We start from the raw sequence: 12,690 nt of genomic DNA, 5'->3' as shown, positions 1-12,690 counted from the left end.
GGTGCCATTGTTATCCACTGACCCCAAATTCAGTATCTTAAAATAGCAAACATTCATTATATCACAGTTTCTCTGAGTTAGGAATCTTTGCACAGATTAGCTGAGTGCCTCTGGCTCAAGGTCTCTCATGAGGTTGCAGTCAAGGTGTTGGCCACCTGCTACCCTTCCTTCTCTCCATCCATTCATCTATACTTTCATCCATCCACTCGCCTCAAGCATTGATTTAGGTGGTGGGATATCATAATGAACAAGAATTTCTAACACTCAAGGACCTCTTGTTCTGAAGGAAGCAGACAATGAACAAGACAAAATATGTAGTATGTTAGACAGTGATCAGAAGACAAATAAGGAAACACAGGTATAATTTTAGAGAGGGTACCAGGTAAAGACCTGAAGGAAGTGAGAAAGTAGGTTTATGGATATCAGAGTAGGGGAAAGGGACCAGTCCCAAGGTCCTGGTAGGAACATCACTGATATGCTCAAGAAATTGCATAAGACCAGTGGGGCTAAAAGCAAAATAAACAGGGAAACAATAGGAGATGGGTTTTTTAAAAAAAGAAAGAAAGAAAAAAAACCAGCAGGCAGGGGAGGGGGGCAGATATTTCAGGGCCTTAAGGTCATTCTAAGATCTTTGGTCTTTGCACGGAAATGGGGAGCTGTTGGAGGGCTAAGCAGAGGCTTGACAGGGTCTGACTTACATTTTAAAATCATCCTTCTGGCTCTGTTTAGCATTACCATCCTCACCATAATAGTTACATAATCATTTAGCTCTTGCTGTGTGCAGTTTAGAAATGTTATCTTATTTAATTCTTACGGCTATCTATGAGTTAAGTACTAGTTATATCTTTGTAGAAATGAGAGACTAGTACTTGCCACACTCTATTGTAATTTTTTTTTTGCTGCTCTGGCTTCCCCAGTAGAAGGTAAGCTCTGTGAGCCTATCCCAGTTCTTAGTTCATAGAAGGTGCCAGTCTATGTTAGTGGGATAAGTATTGATTGAAAGCTTTCCTTCATCTGCAGCGCAAGAGACCAGATCCATGCACGTAGGAGACAGCAATGTGAAGGGAATAATGGGTTCTGGTAAGTGGCTCTTCTTCAAGTTCTCTCTTCTTCTAACAGTCTCACCCTATCCCTTCTTCTACCTTTCCTGCTTCTACGCCCTCAGTCCCAAACCAGGCATGAAAGAACTCAGGCAAGATGAAGCACTGTGTTTACTAAGATTCCAAGATGTATGCTGGAGTAGGTCAGCAACTCAGTTAAACCCAGAGAGAAAGGGAAGGGAAGTTGAAGACAAAACCAGTCTTCTCAGTTCCTTCAGGCTTGTTTCAGTTACCACTGAACTAACACTTGTTGAGAACTCACAAGTGCAGGTGGAATGACATTTAAGTTTTCTGTGGACCACACATCTTAGAGTTTATGTATTTAAAAGTTATCTAGGAGATAATTCACCAGAATCTTATAAATTATTTCATCTTCCCTCCCTCCCTTCCTCCTGCTCTTTGGAAATATACCATCATCAGGGCCAAGGAGGACAAATTCCAAAATACGATGCTGTCTTTGGTACCCTTCTTCCTGCTTTCTGTGTGTTCTCCCCAGGTGTGCTCACCTGAAAGGAAGAAATATGAAGAATCAATACATATGACTATAAATTAGTTTTGTTATTATATTTTATAAAAATAAATAATTTATAAATTAACTAATTTATATTTTATTTTATAAAATTTATTTTTAAAAGTCATTCAGTACAGTCTATGTGCCAAGAGTCACGTATATAGACAAGAAACAGAGAAAGGTGATCCTTTATAACTGTGGAGACTTTTAATTCTTAACTGATATGTTTAACCCTCAAAGGATAGTTGTATCCAAGCAAAGGCATAATATTTTTGAGTTAGTAACAAATATAATTTAAAAAAATCAGAACTTGATGGCAGATGTTATTTTTCAGGAATGACCCCAACTCCAGAAGCAGAAGAAAACCTTAAGCCTTGCCTCTCGGCTGATATCCAACCCAAGAGTCATCTCCCACCTGGTGTGTGGAGGCAGCCTAAGGATACTAAAGACTGGGGTGAAGAATACGTCACAAAAGACCATCCAGATAAACTCAAGGAAGTGGGCCAGGGCAGACATAGCTCCTTGGAAAATGTTTTATGTGAAACTTCTTTAGCTGGTAAGTCCCAAGGGGCAATGTAGGCTGAAAATGTAAAGAACAAGAAACCTAAGGGCTGGAATCCTTGCAGTTTAGATGCAGCGGGCCTATGAGACCACTGAGCCTCTGGTTTCCTTTTGAGATGAACAAACTGAAGTCTTTAGTGGTAAAGGGACTCACCTGAGGTCATACGGCCAACTGAGACTAACACCTTGATTCTGGATATCCGTGACACTTAGTATTGTACTGCTCTGGAAAAAAAGGCATAAGGTTAGTGGAGGAGAAGGCAGAATTTTGTGATGGATTTATTCAATGATATGGAATGTTCAACGTATGAATCTTGTATCAGGGGTTCACCACCAAAATGTCAAATACTGCAATGAGGTCTGTTTTTCCCTTCCTCCTTTTTTCCTTTTTTCCCTCTTTCCTTTCTTTCTTCAAATGATAAATCATCACTGAGCACTTAGCTTATGTCTGACAATGGCATTACCCTCCAACTGTTGTTTTTAATTAATTAATTTTAATTGGAGGTGAATTACTTTACAATATTGTGGTTTTTGCCATACATTGACATGAATCAGCCATGGGTGTACATGTGTCCCCCATCCTGAAGCCCCCTCCCACCTCCCTCCCCATCCCCATCCCTCAGGGTCATCCCAGTGCACCAGCCCTGAGTGTCCTGACTCATACATTGAACCTGGACTGGCAATCTATTTCACATATGGTAATACACATGTTTCAATGCTATTCTCTCAAATCATCCCACCCTCACCTTCTCCCACAGAGTCCAAAAGTCTGTTCTTTACATCTGTGTCTCTTTTGCTGTCTCCATATAGGGTCATCATTACCATCTTTCTAAATTCCATATATATGCATTAATATACTGTATTGGTGTTTTTTATTTCTGACTCACTTCACTCTGTATAATAGGCTCCAGTTTCATCCACCTCATTAGAACTGATTCAAGTGTGTTCTTTTTAATAGCTGAGTAATATTTCATTGTGTATATGTACCACAGCTTTCTTATCCATTCGTCTGCCAAAGGACATCTAGGTTGCTTTCATGTTCTAGCTATTGTAAATAGTGCTGTGATGAATATTGGGGTATATGTGTCTCTTTCAATTCTCGTTTCCTCTGTGTGTATGCCCAGTAGTGGGATTGCTGGGTCACATGGCAGTTCTATTTCCAGTTCTTAAAGGAATCTCCACACTGTTCTCCATAGTGGCTGTATTAGTTTGCATTCCCACCGACAGTGTAAGAGGGTCCCCTTTTCTCCACACCCTCTCTAGCATCTATTGTTTGCAGACTTTTTGATAGCAGCCATTCTGACCGGCATGAGATGTTACCTCATTGTGGTTTTTATTTGCATTTCTCTGATAATGAGTGATGTTGAGCATCTTTTCATGTGTTTGTTAGCCATCTGTATGTCTTCTTTGGAGAAATGTCTGTTTAGTCCTTTGGCCCATTTTTTGATTGGGTTGTTTATTTTTCTGGAATTCAGCTGCATGAGCTGCTTGTATATTTTTGAGATTAATTCTTTGTCAGTTGCTTTGTTTGCCATTATTTCTCCCATTGTGAAGGCTGTCTTTTCACCTTGCTTATAGTTTCTTTTGTTGTGCAAAAGCTTTTAAGTTTAATTAGCTCCCATTTGTTTATTTTTGCTTTTATTTCCATTACTCTGGGAGGTGGGTCATAGAGGATCCTGCTATGATTTACATCAGAGAGTGTTTTGCCAATGTTTTCCTCTAGGAGTTTTATAGTTTCTAGTCTTACATTTAGATCTTTAATCCATTTTGAGTTTATTTTTGTGTATGGTGTTAGAAAGTGTTCTAGTTTCATTCTTTTACAGGTGGTTGACCAGTTTTCCCAGCACCATTTTTTAAAGAGATTCTTTTCTCCATTGTATATTCTTGCCTCCTTTGTCAAAGGTGTCCATAGATGCATGGATTTATTTCTGGGCTTTCCATTTTGTTCCATTGATCTGTATTTCTGTCTTTGTGCCAGTACCATACTGTCTTGATGACTGTAGCTTTGTAGTATAGTCTGAAGTCAGGCAGGTTGATTCCTCCAGTTCCATTCTTCTTTCTCAAGATTGCTTTGGCTATTTGAGGTTTTTTGTATTTCCATACAAATTGTGAAATTATTTGTTCTACTTCTCTGAAAAATACTATTGGTAGCTTGATAGGGATTGCATTGACTCTATAGATTGCTTTGGGTAGTATACTCATTTTCACTAAATTGATTCTTTCAATCCATGAACTTGGTATATTTCTCCATCTAGTTGTGTCATCTTTGATTTCTTTCATCAGGTTTTATAGTTTTCTATATATAGGTCTTTTGTTTCTTTAGGTTCCCTCCAACTGTTTTATAGGAGGTAATTTTAAATTTTTTATTATCAAATACATGAAAACTGAATAACACTAAAAGGTTTATTGTGAAAATCAGTAGCACCCACTTTAAATTCTTTAGACATATTTTTTTTTCTGGTGCTTGCTTCCATGTTTTAAAAAAAGAGTTTATGCTGCTATTTGTTTTTCTATTGGTACATTGCGTGCATGCTAAGTTGCTTTAGTCGTGTCCAACTGTTTGCAAACCTATGGCTCCTCTGACCATGGGCTTCTCCAGGCAAGAATACTGGAGTGGGTTTCTGTGCCTCCTCCAGGGGATCTTCCCAACCCAGAGATTGAACCTGCATCTCTTATGTCTCCTGCATTAGCAGGTGGGTTATTTACCACTAGCACCACCTGGGGATACACAGACCTGTATAATATGAGAACTATATTGGGTTGGCCAAAAAGTTCTTTTGGGTTTTTCCATAATGTCTTAGGGAAAAACCCAAAATAACTTTTTGGCCAACCCAACATTAATATTTCTAATAATAGAAATATTATCTCATAAAGTTCTCTCATATACCTGTTCAGGCAATACCCACCCACAGAACCACTACTCTGACTTCTGTCACTGTAAATTAGTTATGTCTGTTCTTAACTCCATAAAAATGGAATATTACAATATGTTGTTTTTTCATGTCTGGCCTCTTTCTCTCAACATAACGTTGCATGTAATTCATTCAGTAATTTATTCTTTTTTATTAATTATATTGAATGAATTTACCATTATTTGTCCATTCTCTTGTTGCTAGAAATTGGATTGTTTCCAATTTAGGGCTACTATGAATAAAACTGCTATGAATATTCTTGCACAAGTCTTTTTTTTTTTTTTTTTTTAATGTGTGCCCTCATTTCTCTTGAGTGTATACCTAGGAGTGGAATCTTTGGATTATGGGATAGGATTATGTTTAACTTTAAAACACCAGCAGTTTACCAAAGTGGTTGGAATATTTTATACTCTTACCAGCAATGTATGAAACTTTCCAGTTGTTTTACATTCTTCTCAGTATTTAGTATGATCAGCCTTTTTAATTTGAACCATTCTGTGGGTGTGTCCTGTGTCACATTGCAGTTTTAATTTGCACTTCCCTGAGGACTAATGATGCTGAGCATCTTTTCATATGCTTGTTGACTATTTGTATAATTTCCTTTATGAAGTACCTATTTAAGTCCTTTGTCCAGTGTTTAAATTGGGTTATCTTTTTTATTCTCTATTAGTAGGGTTTCTTAATATATTTTGAATATGAGTTCCCTGTAAGATATACGTGTTGAGAATATTTTATTCTATTCTCTGCCCTGCCTTTTCACTTTCTTGGTAGTCTTTTGATAACAGATATTTTTAATTTTAATGAAGTTCAATTTATCAATTTTAAATGTTTTAAATAGCTTGTGGCTTATGTGCCCTTGCAAGATATTTTTGCAAATTCTAAGGTTATTAAGATATTCTAGTATGTTTTCTTATTAAAATCTTTATAGTTTTAGCATTCACATTTAGGTCTATGACTCATATTGAATAAATTTTGCTGTGTGGTATGAATCCAGATTCATTTTTTCCCCATATGGCAATCCAGTTGCTTCAGCTCCATTTATTGAAAATGCCTTCCTATTCTCATTGAAATGAGTAGGAAAAGCCAAGTCATCACATATATGTGGGTCTAACTCTAGACTCTAAGGCTTCCCAGGTGGTTCAGTGGTAAAGCATCTGCCTGCCAATGCAGGAGATGCTGGAGACGTGGGTTTGCTCCCTGGGTCTGAAAGATCCCTTGGAGAGGATAATGGCAACCCACTCCAGTAGCCTTGCTTGGGAAATCCCATGGACAGAGGAGTCTGGTGTGCTACAGTCTATGGGGTTGCAAAAGAGCTGGCCATGACTTAGGGACTAAACAACAAAGTCTACTCTGTATTCTTTTAGTCTGATTAGGAGAGAATTGACATCTTGACAGTACTGATATTCCAGTTGAAGAATATGGTATATGACTCCTTTTACATAGGTCTTCTTTAATTTTTCTTAGCAATGTAACAAAGTCTATCATTGACATTTTTTTAAAACAGCACTTGCCCTAGAGACCTCTGTCATCCTACTCCATTCTGACTCACTGCACTGCTGCCCTCCTGGGACTTCTCAGTCTTCCTATGAATTCCCTTAAAATTTATCCTATGTTAGATTCCTATTCGGGTTTTGTAGAGGTATTTTTGTTTTGTTTTGCATAACCTTCTCAGTTTCTTGGTTTACTACTTGTTTTGAAGGAACACATAGCCTGGTAGGTTCCACATAATTCTTGACTATTTAGATGAATATAAAGTCATTTTCCACTATCATTTTGAAGCAATTGTTCCACTGTCTTCTAAATTCTAATGTTGCCAGTGAGAAATCCAATATCATCTAATCCCCAGTCCTTTGTATATTACCTGATTTTTCTCTCTGGTAACTTTTAGGATCTTCTCTTTACCTTTGGTGTGCTAAATTTTCACAGTGATGTGGTATATTTTACAGTGATGTGAGAGTTTTTTTTCATTAATTATACTGAATGCAAATAGGCCCTTTCCTCTGGAAATACATGTCCTGGTATTTTTTGTGTTATTAATTTGATAATATCTTCTCATTCATTTTCTTTCTTTTCTCTGAAACTTCTACTAGTTTGATATTGCATCTCCTGGACTGATTTTCTCTATTACTGCCTTTCTTGGTGGGGAGAGAAATGGAGGCAGGTGCACAGATTTCCTTGACTTTGTCTTCTACTCTTTTTTAAAAAGTCAAAAAGTTTCTTCTTGTTTTCCTGGATTGTTTTTTAAAAATAGGATCCTGTAATTATTAAATGGGCAGAACATTTTTGGTAACTCTTTGAGGATATTAATTATAAGATTTTTTTTTTTTAATTTTTTTATTAGTTGGAGGCTAATTGCTTCACAAAAGATTTTTTTTTAAAGGTTTCTTTTTTTTCCTGCATTGTCTCTATTTATGGTTCCTCCTTTTAAAAATGTGTGTATACTTTTTTCTTCTCTTTCTTTTATGATGTAAGATTGATTCAAGTATCTGAGGATTCTTAGCTAATTATTCATATCCAGGAAAAAGGCCCTAAATAAAAAGAAACATAAAAATCCTGGGTTGGTCAAGCTGATCAATAAGTGGGCTTCTTATCTGCTAATCAGGTGGCAAATTACTGTTTTGATAGGTGACCTCTGTATGTCAGTGTTTGTAGATCTTTTTCACTTGGGCAGCTCATTCCTCCAGTGGAAGATCCTCTGGTCTCCAGTCTGGACAGTATAAGTCTGGCTGCTGGCACTCTGGGACCTGCTGGCACTCTGGGACCTGCAGGCAAAGAGGCTGAGAGGAGTCTCACTGTTTTGTATGTGAGCCTTCTCTGAGTCCCTTTGTTTTCATTTTAGCATTTCAACTCTGCTCTCTACTCTGTCTGATGTTGTTAGTTCAGATACCAGAGACCCAGGCTTCTCTAGCTTGTCTCATTTCCCTTGGGGTGGAATTGAGGAAGCCATCCAGCATGGGGCTGGGAACTAAAGGTTCAGCTTCACTGAATGTAGACTGTTTCTCCTGTTCACAGCATTGCCTCTTACTTGTACTCTCTATGATGCCTTGGTGTCTCCAATCCTTTCGCCTTTCTGCTTCTCAGCCAATTTCCCATCCACAGATGAAAACACTGAAGTAAATGGCTTGGTGCCCTTTGCTCCGCTGAATTAATGACCATGCCTCCACTCTGCTTTCCATCTTCCAGAAACTTGCCGGTGTCTCTATTGCTTTCAATACCTTTTTATTGCTTTCTATCATTTAACAGGGTCTCAGGGAACAGTGGTTAACAAAAATTCCCTCCTTGGTTTGTTTTTAAAGCTAAAAGACAGACTGTGGCTCTAGAACTGCTTGAATCAGAAAGAAAATATGTCATTAACATCTCTCTGATCCTGAAGATCAAGGCAACATTCCAGGGGTCAGATGGAAAGAGGAATTCTAAAGAGAGAAGGTACCCATGTATTCATTGCCTTTGCTTTTCAGATTGATTAAAATTTAAGGTAAGTTGTTTATTGTTTCCACTTTGGGAATTCTGGTACTTATCAAGAGCTCCAGACATAGACTTGGAAAAGAGAATAGTCAGTGACCGCAGGTAACCGCTGGCAGGTCTCAACTTTTGACTTCCAGCAGATAAGAAAATGAGTGGAGTCTCTGGGGCTTTCAGTGGCTCTGGCATGTCTGTTAAGAATTTAAAGGGGAAAAGTGCAACAGTGAGGGAGGTATTCCTGTCTGTTGCCATCTGCATATTCCACTGGAAATCCTGGAGGAACCCCTGGAACCACTTCTCATGGGAGCACAGGGAATGGATGGGAATGGAGATCTGAAGTGGCCATTAGATAAATGATACAGGGCTTAACATGGTTGTGAACTTAGACCCTTATTATTTGTTCAGGAAATCCTGGTTAAGGTATGAGTCACATGTGAGTGTAGTCACGTTGTGGGGGCAGAGCTTCCATCGGGCCTCTGATGTGTTATAGCAACTTGCTAGTCCCCAGGTTACCACACCCCTCCCTCTGTATCTGTTCCAAAACTTCAGATTTTCCTTGCTTCCCTCTCTGCTGAGAGAAAGCAGGAAAGAGAAACTTATGATTTGGTGGGGAAAGACTACTGTCATAAAGATGTAATAATCCAGATCAACTGAGGAAAAGGCCAAGCCAAATAAATGAGAAGTCTGGATGATGGATGACTAGAGACAAACACAACATTACCACTTTAAGTATTCGACCAGGTGATATGCACTGGTGGTTCATGAAGTTGTGGGAAGCCTGAACTATATTTTCCAGATCCTTATCACCCCCACCCCCAATTTTGCTTGGCTTTGCAGCTGCCAGCAATAAACCCAATCACCAAAACACAATGTTCCTCCATCGAAGCGACTGATGTGAGAAAATGTTCCACGACAAACCCACAATTGCTTCACTATTTGCAAGAATTATTTCACTGCAAAACTGAGATAAATAGAAAGCTGTAAGGAACCGAAAAGGGTAACATGACACTGAAAGCTGTGAACAGTAGAAGCTCTGGACTGGGTTTTACTTTCTGTGGGCACCTAGATCCTTGCTGGCTCTTCCTTCCCCATCTGACCACTTGATTCCCCCTCCTTCACCCCATCCAGCTTGTCTGAACCTCCCAGATTACCCCTTCAGCCCTCCAAGAAGTCTCTCTGGCCTCTTGCTATCTTGCTGGTGCCAAAGCTTTGCTCAGTTCACATTTAAAACCCAGTTAAACCCAGTCTACCTTTTGATGTGGCTTTGCCTCCACATCTATGAGTCTGAGCCAGCAGCATCTCTTTCTAGCCTCTGAAAATGTGGGATGGGGTAAGGAGAGTGAAAGAGAGGATTGTTTGCTCCAGCATACAGTAATCAGGCTCCATGCTTGGGTACTTCATTTACTTCGTGAAATCTTCACAAGAACCTGTGATTCCTACCTGATAGATGAAGAAACTCAGGTCCAGTGAGGTTTGAAGTCACATAACCAACTGAAGCCAGAGCTCAAACCCAGGCCTGTCTCGTGCTCTTTAAACATCACACTGCTTCTCGAAGGACCATGTGATTTCAAAGATACCACCTTGACTGACAGCGATATGCCAGGTGCCTCAACCAGAAGCTGACTTTGTCTCTTCCTGCTTCATAAATCAGGCTTCTCCCTTCTGCCCATTTGTCCTTACTTCAGATCTCAGCTGACCCGTCAAGTAGGGGAATGTTTTTAGTTCACAGAAGCTCTTTTCTGCTTGACCTCTCTTCTACTTCTCATGACCCATTACTAAGGAAGAAGTGGGCTTTCCCCCAAATCCTGAGATGAAAAATAATTAAAACTATCATTTAAACTACCTTCCTCAAGAAAGTAAGATAATGGTTATTTCTCATACCCATGATTACGCTATTTATGTTAGTTATCTGCTAAGCTGATGCTGTTTTTTGTTTTCATTGCCCAAGAACAGAAAAGCTTCAACTGAGTAATCTTAGTGCTAATATGAAATCTCTGGTTCTGAGCTTTGCTGTGCTTAGTCACTTAGTCATGTCCTATTCTTTGCGACCCCACGGACTATAGCCTGCCAGGTTCCTCTGTTCATGGGGATTCTCCAGGCAAGAATACTGGAGTGGGTTGCCATGCCCTCCTCCAGGGGCTCTTCCCCCACCCAGAGATCTAACCCAGGTCTCCTTCATTGCAGGTGATTCTTTACCACCTGAACCACCAGGGAAGCTCCTCTGAGCTTTGCAACATCACCCTTTTCCTACTGTTGTTGAGTCGCTAAGTCATGTCTGACTCTTTGCGACACCATGGACTGTAGCCCACCAGGCTCCTCTGTCCATGGGATTTCCCAGGCAAGAATACTGGTTGCCATTTCCTTCTTCAGGGGATCTTCCAGACCCAGGGATCAAAGCAGAGTCTCTTGCATCTTCTGCATTGGCAGATGGATTCTTTACCACTAAGGCACCAGGGAAGCCCTACTCTTTTCCTACCTGAGGTTAGAGCTTCATCCTCCTCCTCAATTCACGGTGTTTCTTTTTTCCTAAGCTTTCTGAAGCCTCCACGTGTAGCCTCTTTATTTAAATAGATCAGCGGAATGAAATACAGAACAGAATGAGATTATTCCTCTTCTCTATTGGCGTTTTTCCTCCCATGCAAAGATGAAAATTACCTTATGAACATTTACCTTTCCCATCACAAACCACAAGCCTTCTGCATTTTCTGCCCTCATTGAAAAGTCACCTGGGGGTGAAAACAACACCCAAAAGTACAAACCTGATGCTCAAACCTGAGGTTGCCACATCTTCTCAAACCTATAAAATAAAACTTCAGGTTTTCCCTAGAAAAACATGAAGTGCTCAGGAGTCTCTGCAGGCTGCTTCCAGCCAGCCCTGCCCCTGGCTGAAATTGCCGGATGCGGCAGGAGCAAGGCTGCCAGTGGAAACCCGAGGGGAAAGTGTGGGCTGTTGTGCACTGGTAGAAGGATCACAGATGTTGGAGTTCTTGGCTTTTTCTGGTATGTTTCACCCACACAGAGCCACTACCTCAGGCTTGAATAGTCCTGCCTGAACCCTTGTCGGGAGGGTTAAAGTCAGCCCCATAGGATTTGCCAGTTAGCCTTTAAAGCTGAACCCCAGAGAGACATCCTCCAAGAGCTCAACCAACTTCAGATCACCACTAGGTGGCACATGTTTTTATTATCATCAATGCCTCATCTTGCAGCTGAAGCTCAGGAGTTGTTTTGACCTAGGTTACTAATTTAAAACTATAACTGGATGTTCATTGATTGCTTTTAGTTTATTCCCCTTGTTGCTTAAGTACTGTCTTGCAGGAGTTGAAATTACTTTGAAGGCTTTAGAAAGAATAAACTTATGTTGCCATAATCTCACCCCTGGTAAGGAACAGAAAATAAGTTGAGCACTTAACATTTTTGTCCTAATGAAAAAGTTGCTTCTGGGAGTCAGGTCAGGCTCCAGGCAAAATAGTGAAATAGGTTAAGTGTGTCTATACTTCTCGCTTCTTTCTCCCTCTGCTCCTCATTTCCTGGCTCACCTCCTCTACACTCTACCCTAATTTCAAATATTATCCTTATTAAATTAAAAAAAACCTTAAAGCCTGTTTTCAATATTTGGTACAGAAAGTGAAAAGTGAAAGTGAAAGTCGTTCAGTCATGTCAAACTCTTTGTGATCCCATGGACTGTATAGTCCATGGGATTCTCCAGGCCAGAATACTAGAGTAGGAGAAATACTAGTATTCTCCAGGCCAGACTACTAGAGTAGGTAGCCTTTCCCTTCTCCAGGGAATCTTCCCAACCCAGGGATCAAATCAGGTCTTCCACATTGCAGGCAGATTCTTTACTAGCTGAGCCATAAGGGAAGCCCAAGAATACTGCAGTGGGTAGCCTATCCCTTCTTTAGCAGATCTTCCTGACCCAGGAATCCAACCAGGGTCTCCTGCTTTGCAGGTGGATTCTTTACCAACTGAGCTATCAGGGAAGCCATTTGGCACAGAATCCACCTTAAATCATTGCTCTTCATGTAACTTACATGCTTCCGTGAAACTTAATGAGAGTATTAGCCTTTTGTGATCCCCGTCCTAAAACCTTACACTGTCACTCCAGTGGACTGTCCACAAGGCACCTGGACTCCAACCGAGTTAC

At 40.0% G+C, this 12,690-nt stretch overlaps 1 protein-coding gene across 5 annotated transcripts in view; it reads left to right on the top strand.

The window, feature by feature from the left end:
- The window catches only part of ARHGEF33 (Rho guanine nucleotide exchange factor 33), a 114,999-nt gene that overhangs the window by 38,434 nt on the left and 63,875 nt on the right, over positions 1 to 12,690 (top strand). For all 5 annotated transcript variants that reach the window (XM_043918193.1, XM_043918189.1, XM_043918191.1 and 2 more), the window contains exons 8-10: positions 1,021 to 1,080; positions 1,946 to 2,167; positions 8,381 to 8,510. In XM_043918193.1, coding sequence (XP_043774128.1) covers positions 1,021 to 1,080; positions 1,946 to 2,167; positions 8,381 to 8,510 — 412 coding nt within the window. The remainder of the gene's footprint in view (positions 1 to 1,020; positions 1,081 to 1,945; positions 2,168 to 8,380; positions 8,511 to 12,690) is intronic.

The sequence above is a fragment of the Cervus elaphus genome, chromosome 11 (genome assembly GCF_910594005.1).
Source record: "Cervus elaphus chromosome 11, mCerEla1.1, whole genome shotgun sequence".
In the NCBI taxonomy this organism is placed as follows: Eukaryota; Metazoa; Chordata; class Mammalia; order Artiodactyla; family Cervidae; genus Cervus; species Cervus elaphus.
Note: the sequence above shows the minus strand (reverse complement) of the source record. Positions and strands in the feature narration are given on the sequence as shown.